Source organism: Pyrus communis, chromosome 15 (assembly GCF_041283825.1).
Source record: "Pyrus communis isolate YQ-2024b chromosome 15, ASM4128382v1, whole genome shotgun sequence".
NCBI lineage: Eukaryota > Viridiplantae > Streptophyta > Magnoliopsida > Rosales > Rosaceae > Pyrus > Pyrus communis.
In genome coordinates, this window is record NC_142579.1 from 5,990,828 (window position 1) to 6,006,183 (window position 15,356).

At 36.8% G+C, this 15,356-nt stretch overlaps 1 protein-coding gene and 1 pseudogene across 2 annotated transcripts; both read left to right on the plus strand.

The window, feature by feature from the left end:
- Positions 1–405: 405 nt before the first annotated feature.
- LOC148690432 (28 kDa ribonucleoprotein, chloroplastic-like) lies at positions 406–3,321 on the plus strand (annotated as a pseudogene). The gene is made up of 6 exons (XR_015956116.1): positions 406–451; positions 664–986; positions 1,119–1,189; positions 1,952–2,002; positions 2,110–2,170; positions 2,594–3,321. The product of XR_015956116.1 is annotated as a 28 kDa ribonucleoprotein, chloroplastic-like (transcript).
- A 3,522-nt stretch (positions 3,322–6,843) lies between these two features.
- LOC137731486 (blue copper protein-like) lies at positions 6,844–8,033 on the plus strand. The gene is made up of 2 exons (XM_068473677.2): positions 6,844–7,076; positions 7,451–8,033. The coding sequence occupies exons 1-2, from the start codon at positions 6,917–6,919 to the stop codon at positions 7,834–7,836; spliced, it is 546 nt and encodes a 181-aa protein (XP_068329778.1). The 5' UTR covers positions 6,844–6,916; the 3' UTR covers positions 7,837–8,033.
- The last annotated feature ends 7,323 nt before the right edge of the window (positions 8,034–15,356 follow it).

The following is a 15,356-nucleotide window of genomic DNA, read 5'->3' on the forward strand; positions in this document are numbered from 1 at the left end:
TTTGAGATGTAGAAGCATACCGTTCTTGAAGAGACGACCAGGCAGAAGCCGAATCAATTTTGTTGACGATTGTAGCAAGAACCTTGGGAGTAAGGGAACTCGTAATCCAAGAAAGGATCATCTGATCAGTCTGTATCCATTCAGCATATAATGGATTGACCTTGTCAGTGAGTTTACCATGGTCATCCAGAAGAAACGCAGATGGGCAGTGATTTTCACCAGTAACATAAGATAGTAAGTTGCGGCTGCGCAGCAAGGGAAGGAACTGAGCACGCCAGAGAGGGTAGTTGTTGCGGTCGAGCTTGATGGTGAGAAAATTCATGACAGAGGGAGCAGCAGTAGCAGACGAAGAAGACGCCATAACTGTAGAAGACGCAGAGAAAAAAAAAAAAAAAAATTTATAGTATGAACCTTTGTCGTGAGACGCTGGCTCTTGATACCATGAAAGATAGTAATTCTGTGTTCTCAACTCAAATTATAGAGTGAGCATTCGTGCATTCATATTTATAGGATTACAAGTCATACATATGTAGAACTAGGATTACAAGTAGTTGAATCAGGATAAAACATGGTCTGCAGCAAGTGGTGAGGATTCCGTGTTGGATTGGGAGTTCGTGTTAGACTGGGAGTCTATTTGTGCAACAGATATAGACTGAGTTGGAGTCGGTTTATCATCCAAAACCCACAACGCCTCTCCAAGCACACTCCGACCACTCCTTCTCTCTCCACCTCTCTTTCCTCCCTCTCTCTCTCTCTCCCAAAACCACTCTCGTTCCTCCCCCTTCAGGGCCAAAAAGCTCGGGAATTTCGTCCTTCAATTCTCCGCCCCCGCTCAAGACCAAGCTCTCGAAGAAACCCCAGTCCTCGAGCCGGAGCCCCTAGATTTCTCGGACACAAGACTGCTTGCCTAGAATGTTCCTTGGCATTGCACCCCGGAAGACATCCGTACTGTGTTCGAGAAGTACGGCACCGTTGTCGACGTTGAGGTTGTAATTTTTCTCCATTTTTCTCTGGTTTGAAGGAGAATTATTTTTGTTGGGTATTAATAATTTTTTATTTTATTTGATGGGTTTATTGTTTTTGTCTTTTTATTTTGTTTTTTTTTGTGGTGGTGTAAGCTTGCCATGTATGACAAGACCAGGAACATGGGTTTGGCGGTCGTACGGCTCTGGATAATCTCGAATCGTCTGTAAGCATATCGGGTTCTGTTATCTTATGTGAATGCTTGTGTTGTTGTACGTTTAATTTTATGCTTGGTCTGGTCAGTGAGAAAGACTGGGAAAGACTACTAGTTGGGAAAGTGAAATAAAATTTGGGAATTTTATGGTTTTTCGCTGTATGAGAGGTAGCGTTCTACTTTTCTACTTGAATACTGTTTTGTGTTTGTTTTGTTCGTATTGGAAATTCGTTGCTGTCTAAAAATATAAGAAGAGAATTTTAGTTCTTTGTTTCATGTATATTTGTGTGCACTTTTCCTGTTCCTGTGCTTTGGAGCTGAATTTATTGCTGAAATTCACTAGTATCCCTTCGACTTTAAGTTTAACCTATGTTCCGTATTAGGCCCCTTATCTGGGAATGCAATTATTCATCTGATTGGAGGTGGCACATGAGTACTAGTTTAAGGGCCTAATTTGTTACCTTATTCCTAGAAGGGAGGTCTACTGTTTCATCTCTTCATTTGTAGATGATAAAAGTCATGCATTCAGTCACCGAGAGAGCATAAATGACAATCTCTTAGAGGCGTCCGACACCTCTAGAAACCAGTTAACTCCATCATCATCGTCATCAGTTCATGCCAAGACATCTATACGCCCTCATCCTTTCTCATGGTGTCATTATTTAGCATCATACCCTATCACACACTTACTTCTTTACCTTCTTCCACCTCTTCCATTGGTTTGTGATCTCTTACCTTTGTTGAACATACCTTCAATTTGTGTTCAACCTGCAGAGCCACTCCAACATCAAATAACAAGGGATTGAGCTGGAACTATGGTATACTGTACTTCTACTGTGCCCATTTTAGTTTTTACTAGTTGTGGAGGTTGTGAAGGTTTCCTCATCCACTGGGTTTGTTCCTCTTCTTGTACCGAAACTTTTTGGTTGTAGGAGAGTCACAAAGTGGCAAATTTTGAAAACAGGAGAAGGCAAGAGAGGATTTAACATGAAGGTTTAAGGAGATGAGAAGAGATATATGTTTGAATGGAGTGATAGGGTGGTGAAGACTAGAAGATGTTTTAGGGAAAGGGAGAGGGAAGAAGTCAATGGAGGTAGCGCTGCCACCGTTTTCTCAATATTTGAGAATGAGATCATAATTTCTATTCCCTTGAATAAGTTTTCCATATGCCACTGAGTGAGTACTCCCTTCAGTAATGTTAAAAGGACCAAACATACAGAGTATAGTTTAAAGGGTTAAGTGTCTCATTTTGAAGTTCAAGAATCAATGTAACAATTGGGTTAACTAGTAATTTTTTCCAAGTTGGTACGTTGGCTTTTTCCTGTGTATTTTGAGCCACTAAATGTATGATGCTTATGCGGCTTCCTTCCCATATTGTCTGGTAAATGATTTCGCTTATTTTGGAATGCCTTAAAGGAAATGGAGGGTCGTGTCATAAAGATGGCTTATGCCAGGCCGAAAAAGACGAAGATTCCTCCCCCTTGTTCGCAACCCAAGCCAATAACTTTCAATTTGTATGTGGAAAATTTGCCGTATGAAGCAAGGTCTAAAGATCTCAAGGAGCTCTTCGATTCAGAGGATTATAATGTTGTTAGAGCGGAAATTGTATTCCAAAATAACCCGCGAAGGTCCACGGGATATGGATTTGTGGGCTTCAAAACCAAGACCGAGGCTGAGGCAGCTCTTTCTGCTTCCCACGGGAAGGTAATTTTCCCCTTGGAAACTTCTTTTCCTGCAGCTGCTTATGGGAAGACGAATTTGTGTGGCACGCGGTAAACAATTTGTTAAAGTACCAAAAACAGAAAGTTCAGAGTTGGGTGATAAATGTACTGAATTGAATTCTAGTGTCGAGGAAGCAAACACAGTTGTCAAATGTCAACGATACAAACTGAATTTGGCTGGCACGGTGAAATTTCTGAATTTGGCTCGCTGAGATTTTCACCGTCTTTGGGTGGATTCCGTCGCTCTAGTACTTGTCCAATGTTGCTGGAAGGCTAGAGGCTGCTTATGTACGCAAGCTACAAGTTTGGATAGATTGAGCTATCTTTACTATAAAACGTTTTAGTGTCTTGATATGTATCTTGTCACCTAATAGTCCAAAACTTTAGGTTAAACATTCATTTTTGAGATCTTTATTTCTTATACATGTGACATATAGTCTTCATTTTAAAGAAATAAATGGTAACCTAATCAAGTTTCTATTGTTTTCGTTTTTCAAATTTATGACACAAGAAACTACAAACTTGACACTGTCGACATTGGAAAAGAAGTATCACTCGACTCATGCCGATGAACGCCCAAAAGAACCACTAACCTATAAAAAGAAACTTTGTAATCTTTCCCTACATTATTAGAGTGAATAATGTGTCTTCAATTGAAAAGAAAAACACAACCAGAAAAGGGACTGAATGCTTTTGACGTTGAGATTTTACCAAAGGATTAGGCACATGCATTATGGCATTGGAGATTTTTCTGGATTTGTTTTGGAACTTGTCCACTTCTAGTCTATTTCTTACAGCATGCTGAAAGTGTAAATAGATATTCTCATGGAGTGGATACATCTCTATCTATTGTGAATAATGTAATTTTATTTATGATATAAATTTGATAATGAAAACCGTTCAATTTCTTAATTTTTATTTGAAGATTACTCCTACAAAAAAATCACTTGAAATGAAGATCGTTTGGTTATTCAATGTATGAAATAAATTCATAGTGTAGGCACCAAGTAAGATTTTTATGATAAACCATTTATTTATTGGACATATTTGGATGATCAAGCGATCTACAATTGAATGTGTTTTTAAAAAAATGATGATTAAGAAACTAAACAATTCTGATTATGAATTATTACCGTGTAAATACATTATTCATAAAAGAGTTGATATGTGCAACTATCCCTAGGGGACTGCATATACTATCTTTTTCTAATTAACTAGTTGCGGTTTAAAGTACGACTCTAGAAACAATAAAAAGGCTTCGCCAATATTACAAGTGCACCAATTCTCAATAACTCCGAAGAAAATTTAAAGTTTTTGCACTGCAAGTTTGAGATAAATCCCAAGACTCAATCTTTCATCGACATCGAGTATAAGATTTAAAAGTAAAACTACGAATACGTAGAACCACTAATCACCAAAACTCGTACGTAGGTAAGCTCAAATGTCTTTTGTGGCTTGGAACAATGTATTCATAAATTTTTTTCCTTCCAATTACATTATGTTGACAGAATCGAATAGTTGATCTATCTTAATCCTAATTCTTTGCGTTTTTCTCTCTCAAAACTTGATTAGTATCATAATTCTGTTCCCTAAGCAATTGAGCGTACTAGCCAGATTTCCTTTCAATGTAGTTGGTGGAACCAAATGACCTCAAACAACCATTACCAAAACCAAAAGGGGTGTGTTATTCACACACCTCATTTTACTTCTTACACACCCCTTGATAATTTCAGTCTGTTGATTTTCTTCAATTCATCCGATCCGACGGCCGAAAATTTAAAAAATATGTAAGAAGTAAAATAAGGTGTGTAGATATCACATCTCAACCAAGATAACCAAACCCCAAATTTTTCCATCTGAAAAAGTTTGGTACGTGGTGAGATGGACCCAGATGTTTTATTTGGGTCATGACTCATCTCATGCATGAAGAGAAAATATATATGCCCATGATGGATGATGGCTTCTAGTAACTTGTTAGGTGAACCGTTTTGCTCAGAGAATGTGACTTCCCATCTCCGACAGATCAAACCCACTTTGACCTATGTTTGTAGTTGGACAAGAATAATAATATTAACCAGAACTAAATTTAATATTATTAAGGTTTACTTTCTATTCATGCTAATTAACAATTAACCCACTTTGACAAAAAAATTTCTTTATATTTGAACTAGGGTTAATTGCAAATTTGATCCCTGAACTTCATGGGATTTTCTAGCTTCGATTCTAAACTTATTTCCATCTTACTTTTGTCCTTGAAGGTTTGTAATTTTGTCCATTGAAGACAATCTGTAAGAACTTTGATTCATCTCAATGAAATTTGTCTTATTGCACTAAGTTAATTATACAATCTCAAATCTCTCGAAGTCGAGAATTTTGTATGTGTCCTTGCCAATCAAAGGTTCGGCTCTCCCTTGCCTTTTAGCGTTCTAGGTCATGAAAGTGAAATCATCTCCACCTTGTTTCATTTTAGTGTTATGTCAATGCTCAACGAATAAAGCTCACATTTCTATTAGGAAAATGTTATTGGCTCTTAAAACGTCATTATGCACTCATTTTTAATGTTATGTTTCTCCTATATTTCTTTGTTGAATGCAAGCTGACTAATTTGGAGTAACAACAAGTTTCCATATATGTATGTAATACAACCTCACGTTCAGTTAACCTTTATTATGCTTTGGAAAAATGAAATAACCCTTATTATGCTTAGTGTGTAATACAATTTTTTTTGGAAAAATTAGTATCCGGTCCCTAGTTATTAATGTTCATTGACTAAAACCTTATTAGTTTTTCAGATTTTGATCAAAGTCCCTAACATTAATGTAATAATGAATTTATATGTCAGTTACATAATTTTTTTAAATAAAAATTAATAATTGATTTAGAATTTTAATACTCACACCTTTATTAAACTCCTAACTAATTTTCAATTCAAAACATTTCCAAAATAAATAAATAAAATAGAATAAGTTTGTACCCATTAGCTTTTTTAAAAAATGTTTTCTAATTTTTTCAAATTTTTAATCTTAAAATGTACTCATTCTTAAATATACCAATTTGTTATATGTAAAATGTACCCTTTTTTTTTTTTTTTGTATAAAATCTATTCAATTTTTTTCTAATCCATTTTTCAACTTATATGGGTACATTCTTTCTTCTTTGATTTGAGAATGTATCCATGTCAAGTTTAATCAAAGAAATTTACTAATGTTATTAAGCCTAATATCTTTTATTTATTTATTTATATGGGTACATAGAAATAAATTATCACATTAATTTCAGGGACTTTGATCAAAAATTGAAAACCAACAAGGTTTCAATAAAAAAAATATTCATAACTAGAGACCGCATCCAAAGTCTCCCCTTTGTTTTTTTCTCCAATAAGACTACAAAATTTCAAATGTGGATAATCTTTCAAATATTTTGTGTCTAAATATGCTTATCTTTGGAGATTGGATTCTATTTGGCATTAATCATAACTCTTATGACCTTAACATGTTAATCCTTTCTTAATTCGCAATCCATCATCAAAGAGATGATGAAAGGTCTACCAACAAAGCCATATAATAAATTAAAAGTATACCACCCCTTCGATCACATTTCTTTTAATTTAATTAGTCCACTTTGGTGCTTAGAATTGGGTTTGAAAAAAAAAAAAAAAAAAAAAAAAGAAAGATAGAAGTTAGAACATTATTTATCATAACAAACCTAGATGATGATAGCCTTATTACTCATCACATTTATTTCTTTTTTTTTTTTTCTTTCTGAAAGTTAGGAGATTAACAATACAAAAAGAAATAAAAAGAAAAACATTAGGTATGAAGTCTAACTAAAGTCATCCTGCAATGAGTTCCTAGACAGAACATGCTGCATTTCAATTAAGTGGACCAAACCCTACTTACTCCAGCCCCCTTCATGCCATTATATAAGTGAGTTCCACTCTATAGAATTATCATCACAAAGGGCCTCTCTCTCTCTCTCTCCCTCTCTCTCTGGTCGTAGCTGGGCTAGCTCATAAAAAATGGCCAGAATTGGGGGTTTAGCCCTAGTTGTTGCCATGGTCATGCTGCCAAGCTGCTTAGCCACTGTCTACACCGTTGGAGACTCCTCTGGGTGGGCTAGTGGTGTGGATTATACCACTTGGACTAGTGGCAAGACCTTTAAAGTTGGTGACAGCCTAGGTAAAAATCTTATTCCCCTTTAATTATACTATCATGCACATGCTTCAAAATAAATGTTTATGTTATCAGATTGTAAGATAAATTCTTGTTTTGATGTGTCATTTGAAAGTTATATATAGATTATCCATCTAGACCATTTATTAGAGGAGCTCTTGTTTAATGAGTACAGTTTGAGAATTACGTAGAAGATTTCAATCTAGATTGTTGATCAGAATTTTTTTTTTTTTTTGTTAAAGTGTGGTTTGAGAATTATGTAGGTGTGAAAATTATGGTCTAATAACACATCAGGTATCTAGTGAAAACAAAAGCACCCCCACTTTGGTTATGTTTTAGCTAATTGTGTATATTTTTCCTAAATTTTTGTTACCTGGTAGTTTTCAACTATGGAAGTGGGCACACAGTGGATGAAGTGACTGCTAGTGACTACAAAACATGCACTTTGGGAAATTCAATTACGAGTGATAGCAGCGGAGCCACCACCATCACCCTCAAGACTGCCGGGACTCATAACTACATTTGCGCTACGATTGGGCATTGTGGTATGGGGATGAAGCTTTCTGTGACTGTAGGGTCAGGATCAACCGCAGCACCATCCAGTAATTCAGCATCCGGTGGTTCCGGCGGTAACTCTACAGTTACAACCCCTGCAAGTACCACATCCTCAACAACTGGTGTTGGGATTAGCCACTCTAGCTCTCTTGTTGTGGCTTTGTGGAGTGTCATTAGTTTGGTTGGTTTTTGTATGTTCCTTCTTTCTTAAGTTTGGCAGGTTGGTGAGATGATATCACTCTAAGTGCCAGGATAGAGGCAGTGCTATTTTATTTCTTCTTGTTTAATTTTAAGTACTCTGAGTTTCTTATGTTATGATTTAGTCCAATTTTATAACTTTTTAGGGTCCATGATACATTTATGTAGTATAATTGAGGGTTCATATATATTATGCACTTTGCTTTTGAAGGGCCATGATTCCCTAACCCATCTCACTCAACAACCGTTTTAATGTATAATGCAAGTAAACATTCCAAACGTAAGCGATAATGAATCTTATTCCGATTTTATTTTGGTAGTTAATTGAAATTCGCTATTAAAAATATTAAAAATATGAAAATTTAAAAAAGAAAAATAACCTTGGAGTAATTCAACAAACTTCATTTACCGAAAGAAAATTATTAATAATTACATGAGTGAATAAAAAGTTCCAATTGAAAACTTTTGAATTCTTTGAAATATGATGTTGTAAAGAGAAAATGAAAGAAAAATGACGGAGGCAATGAGCTGGACCACCATTGGAAACAAGGCCGAATTGGTCGGAGCCCAATTGTGACACACAAGCTGAACTGAAGCCCAATGGATGCACAAACTAATAAACCAAATTATGAAATGAAAGTAGACTAATAAAATTCAAGTCAAAGTAAGAAATGAAAGTATGTACAAAGGAATTTTATATTTTTGGAAAATTAGAAGGGATAAGTTATATGTGTTAATATCCTACATTTTCTATTAGAATTGTAACATGCAAACCACAATCTCAGACATCTCATCACTTAACTAATTAAAATTACCAAATGAATGTTTATATGCATGTTTCGAATTGTAATTTATCTGTAAAGAAGAACGTCTTCCTATTGATAAGCAGTTGTCTGTCCTCCACTTGATATTAAAACAAGTTCATTAAATACATTTAAGGCTGCAAATTGGAACACCACAAGCTTGGGCTTATTCCACAAGCTCATTTCCATATGAATAATACTTTCCTCCTCCGCTAAGAACGAAAGTCTTTCTTCCCGGCCTAACGTGACATTGTTTTATCGTACAAACGTCATAGTCAAAATCAATCATTTTTTTTATCATCACCTAAATATATATGACATTTGAAAATAATTATTTAATTCAAAAACAGTTTATTCATCGGTGTATGTCAAACAAATTGACAGTACGGTTGTAATAATAAGTAGCATCCTTACAATTGAATTGTTAATTAATTTATTAATTTAGATGGATGATTAAACAATCCTCATCAAATTGAATGAATTATCCAGAGATGGTTTTTTTGTTTCAAACAATGACATATTTTTATGGGAGAGAATAAATTAGTATAAACATTCATAAGACTTGAACCTAAAATCTCTTACTTACAAATGTAGAGTATTACCTCCAAACCAAAATACTAACTGAGTTCAAGAGGTGATATTTAAATTATAATAACGAGATAATAATTTCAATTATGACGTTTATATAGTAAAATAACAATATTAACAGTTTTGGACTTGTTCCACATGTCTTATTATCTCACTCAATGTCATTTTTCACCCATAAAATATAACATAATGTAAAATGCTATCAAAATACAAATTTCATGCACTTGTTTAACTTTCGTACCGAGTAAGACCAACGCTACATTGTGAGAGGAACGTACACTACTAAGGTTTTTCTCCTAAACTAGGGGAATATAATTGCACATTTTTAAGCAACATGAACCGTTATCAAATCACATTACAGAGTTTCGTGTTTATGGTCACAATTATTTATATTATAAATCACTTTGTAAAGATCATTTTTGCAAAAAATAAACTAAAAGTTAGATCATTTACTCAATCTATTGTAGCAATTTCATTGATTTGTTTTTATAGAATGATTTGTGATATGAACACACAGATTCGATCATAAACAAAAAATTCTTTGAATCAGCTACAAATAATTTTAAGTAAAAACTCTTATTCATCTTTTGAGTAACCTGTTCAAATTTATAAAGGGGAGTTTTAACGAAAAGTCTACGGTATTGTTTACTTTAACGAAAAATCATATTTTTACACTAAAAAACCAATCCTAGTACTATTCACTTTACCTTTTATTTTGTCCTTATCATTAAAACTCAAAATTTTCAAACATTTTTCATTAGTTTTTTTTTATAAAATCCAAAGGCCTAACAAATTTAATAATACTAAACCAGCATAACCTAGCTACTCTATTCTCAAAGCTAATGGGTTGCTTTCTGCATGTCAGTTTGTCGCAAACCACGTGGCTTTCGAGACCGTTGCTCTACTTTTTCTTCACCAAACGACAAAAACCAAAACAATTCAAGAAAATTAAGAAGGGGAATCCTTTCCATCTAATCCACTTAATATGAAATTTGGACTATTAAAATTTGATCTAACGGTTACAGTTATTATCACTTTTAAAATGACATTCTGTTTGTAGCAGTTGAATCAAATTTTAACAATCCATATCCCAAATTAGATGGAAAGAGATCTAAAGATGATTTTTTCGTTTAATAAGTAAATGATAAACGAACGCTTTTAAAATCTTTACCCACATTGTTTAATTATTCAAACGAAGCAATCTATTATACTTCTCAGAGTAATATTCGGAAGACAAACTTTGTAAATAAAATTTACAAATTAAATAATATATCACCAATTGAAAATGAGCATATTTACAATGCTTAAGTAATAATCTAATCATAACCCTCCATATCATTTAGTTATAAAATTTTATCTTCAAATATTGTCTTCTTAGCATTACTCAATTCTCATCCTCTAGAGTTATCCAATGAGTTAAAGAGTCCAATTTTCTCTTTTATACCAAAAAAAAAAAAAAAAAAAAAGACCCTTTAAAAAATGAGATTGTTCATAAATTATTTGTCAACTTATATTTTTAGCATATTATTTTATAATATAAGCATAATAATTAATGTAAATACTGTATAAAAGTCTCTTGGCATTTTTCATGCTTAAATCAAAGATATTAAACTCAACGAATTAGATATAATTAATGATATATATCATTAGATCATAACAAAAGAATTTCCATAGTCATCATCATCAGCAGCGGGAATGATCAAGTAATAATAATAATTATAATTAATAATTAAGGCCGATGGATTAAACCATCAGCCGCAGAACCCCCGTCCGATCAAATCAACACCGTCCAAATAATATCTCCATCACCAATAATAACCCACTCTATAACAACTATAAAACCAAAAATAGTAGTTAAACTCTACCCGCTAATATACGAAACTCAAGATCCGCCCGCCGAATCTCTCTTTCGGTGACCCAACAGCGGAAAAAGGCCTCGTCCGCAAAGCACATCTAGGCCAAGATCGACGCCGCAATGACGACGGCGGCCACGGATCCGGCAGCGAAGCCTCTGTTCACGGCGGCTCCAGATGGGGCGGGAGCCTCAGCAGAAGTAGTCGACTCGGAGGGAGCAACCGAGGTGTCGGAGGTGGATGGGCTGGAGGCGGGTGGGGAGGGTGGAGAGTCGGATGATGTAGAGCTGGATGGGGAGGAGGATGGGGAGGAGGACTCGGATGATGTAGAGCTGGATGGGGAGGAGGATGGGGAGGAGGAGGACGAGGAGGACGAGGAGGTGGACGTGGTGGGGGCGGAGGATGGAGAGGAGGATGCATCCGACGACTTGGGAGCCTTAGAGGAGGCGGACGGGGTAGCTGCTTGGGTGGCGGATGGGGTCGCTGCTGGGGTGGCGGATGGTGTTTTGGCAGAGGCTGCTGGGGTTGATGATGGTGGTTGAGTGGAGGATGGGGGAGGAGTGGAGGATGGTGATTGGGAGGGAGAGGATGAGGGGGATTGAGCCTTATCCTCGGCGAAGGCGGAGGTGGCAAGGAGAGCCACTGTCACCATCAACAACGCGAATGAAGAGCTTGCCATTGTGAGTTCTATATGGGAGAGAGAAAACACAGGCAGGTAGAGAGAGAGTGGGAGAGAGAGAGGGAGCAGGAGGGTTTGTAATTTGGACAAGGATAGGGTTGAGAGGGAAAGACAGAAGGGAGGAGTATATATAGTGGCGTTTGCGTTTAGTTGGTTGACGGTGAATGCGCCACCGTAAACGTGCATGGAAAGACCAGGCTTTTGCAAAAATTATGGGTCAGGTGAAATCCCAGCCGTCCACATTGGTAGTCCTACAAACGCGTTTGTTTTTTTCTGGTAAAATTCTTAATTCGAATTTCTTTTATTAGCCGAAAATTTATGTGCAATAATGATCGACGTGTTCTTATATTTTGCTTCAATTTTCTAGTTTTTTTGTTTTATCAAAAATAGAATTTCATTTTTTTAACCTCTGAATTAATTTCGTAATTGTGTTCTGTAGGAGCATTATCCGTGCTATTTATGGTAAATATTTCCCACTTTCAAGAGGGTATATGAAAAACACGAATCTTGTTCTATATTTAGGATACTGTTATTTACATGTTTAATTTTACTTCTTACACATTTTTGTTAATTTTTTTTATTATTTATCTTCTTTAATTCATTTGATCCGACGATCGAAAACTAAGAGGGATGTGTGAGAAATAAAAATGAATGTGTGAATTGACACACCCCGACCGAGATCAGGGCATGCTAGCCGTCACGTGGAAGTGACGTAACCATGTGCACAGTGCGGAAGCTAATAAAATAAATAATAAAAGTACGAATAAATAAAAACCAGCTATACACAAAGTAAGAACATACATGTGCAAGCGTAAGTGTGAAAACAAAGTTCAGAGCACGAAGACCTAATGCAGTTCGGGAGAAACAATACTACATAACCACACACAAAGGTGGTCCTACACTGATGATAATCTGTCAGATATGTCGGGGAAATCCTCTGGGGAGCCACCAAAAGTGCTAGCCAACTAGAACCTGGAGGAGCGCAAAACAGAAAGCGTGAGTGGGCAAAAACAAAGCTTTTCAAAAACCATTTCATAAACAAGGTTCTAACCCCTCGCCGTAAAACCTGTATACTTCTCAGAAAATATAATATACATATATGTAAATCATGCTCGGAAATATGCCATGTCAAATGCCTCTAAATAAAATGCAAGTGCTCAGGAAATGTCAAATCAATGCCATGTAATATGTCAGCCGGAGTCACCTAACGTGACATGTACGGCTGAATCTAGAGCTCAAATCTCCAACTCACTAACTATACCTGCACACGAGTCGGAACCACCTAGAGTGGTCTGTACGACAGGACTGGGTGTATAATAAGTACGCTCAAGTGCTACGATCACGTGAAGGCTGGGCGAATAATCGCAGGTCACCTACGAGTCGAAACCACCTAAAGTGGTATGTACGACAGGACTGTGCACCTAACTTAGATCCAAGATGAGCGTGTGGTGCGGGAGGTGAACATCACGTGAAGGACTGTGCCCAACTCTGGACGGGAGCACCAACACCGGGGGTGCAGGTTATGAGCTCTCTATGCATCTCAAATCACTACTGAACATAAGCAATAATATACTCACCTGGCACTTACCTGTGCGCCCGCAGCACCAACATACAAACATATATATGCTACTAATAATACATAAACAAACGGCAAACATAATGCATGGCATATAAATGTATAAACATTTCCATTCACTTTCTGGGAAAAACGTAAGTATATAGGTATATACGGAAAACCAAAAGTCCGCTCACTGACATGTAGAAGGGTCGTAACCCCCTTGCCTCGAGTGACCGCGCTCGTCCTCGGGATAGGTCTCACCTATATGCGAAACAACTATAAAAACGTTAATTTTAAAACACATAACCAACATCACGAAATAACTTCTCATACAATGCTCAAATGGGGTGTATGAATACACCAACGTGATCTACTCAACCTCAGGAACATCCCCATATTTTTAGAAAAATTTTCCGACGCCGCACGCGCCGGCCAAGGCACGGCCACACGCGCAGGCACATGCCTGGCACACTGACGGCGTCAATTAACGCCGTTAGATCTAACCAAATTTCACAAAATTGGTACCAAAATGAAGCTTACAACAAGAGGAACAAATCCATACCACTTTCAAGCACTAAAACCCACGGAATCTCGCCAGGAAAACACCACCAACTCCGGCCAAGCTTGTAACTCACGATCCCGACGTCCAAAACCTTCAAACGAACCACCCCGAGCCACCTAAGGACCTCACCAAGCTTCCTACAAGCTTGAAATTCTCAAAAATACAAGAATTAACGTGTGCATGAACAGTGACCAAATCGGGGTATCCCGAGTTCGACGTGAAAACGAAGGTATCCTTACCTGAAATGGGTATGGTTGAACTCCCAAAGGCCTCACGAGCACGAATATGTAATTTGCTTCCACGATCTGTGAAGGTTTCAAAGGTTTTGGTTGTCGTCCGTACAAAAAGAATAGGAATGGGGGAGAGAGAGAGCTCGAGACAGGGCAGGGAGAGAGGGTGAGTGAGTGTGGTGTGTGTGTGGTCCAAAACCAGCCAAGCAACACCCAAAAACAACCACACAACGAAACAACCATGATAGGGGCAAAATCGTCATTTCACCCCTACGGTTCAAAAATCCGGAACAGGCTATCACAGAATAGTACTACCCTATATTTATACCGTATAGTATTTTTTCATAGTGAACAAAAGGAAAATAAAGATTTTAAAATATGAATAAACTAGGGTTAATCACTCACAATCCACGGTGGATAGAATTTGCTCTGTAGGTCTAAGTTTAGGCTCAACCTCTTCATACAATCAATTACTTTACTTAATTATAAGTTCGTGCTAAATTGTCGTATGAAATTAAATGTTAGAACTTTGAATTTAAGGTCAAAATTAGAGGTCGGGGCCCAAGGTCTAAGTCCGACATCTAGGGTAGAGGTCAGATTACTTGGCAAACTTACGATATGTTGAAAAACTTAATCATCATATGACTCTCTTAAAGAATCGATTGGATTGAAATCATTAACCCTACTTTATTCGCATTTTAAATCTTTTTTTCCTTTAAAAACATATTACACTCATTGGCATTGCAAAATTGTCTTTGGTTGAGCTTACTCCATTTTTATCCAATACAACAATGAGTTAGTCATAATAATTAGGTTATGAACCTCAAGTTATGTGATTCAAACTTAAGATCTTTTACTTATAAATACATATATATGTTGACCCTAAAAATTACAAAGCCTCCATGGCGCGTAGGCTGAGTAACTAATAAGCTAACTACGTCCTTCGGTTAAATGCGGGGCATGCCAACTCGTCGGCCGAGCTCGGCCGAGGAGTAAAATTTGTTGATGTTGCATTGAGCGCGTTGCTAACTTCTTTATCTTGCGACTGCGGCCAAGGAAGGAACAAATCTTAGCCTTTGGATTCTCGAGCCTGAAGACAAGGCTGGTAGTTCTGCGAAGTTCACAAATCGTCGGCCCCAGATTCGGTCACAGTGATTATCTTCGTGAGAGTATAAGCACGTCGAATCGACACCAGACTATACGGACACAAGTATTCAAAGGTAATGTATGTCTTAATGGTGAATGTGGTTCGGCCGTCAG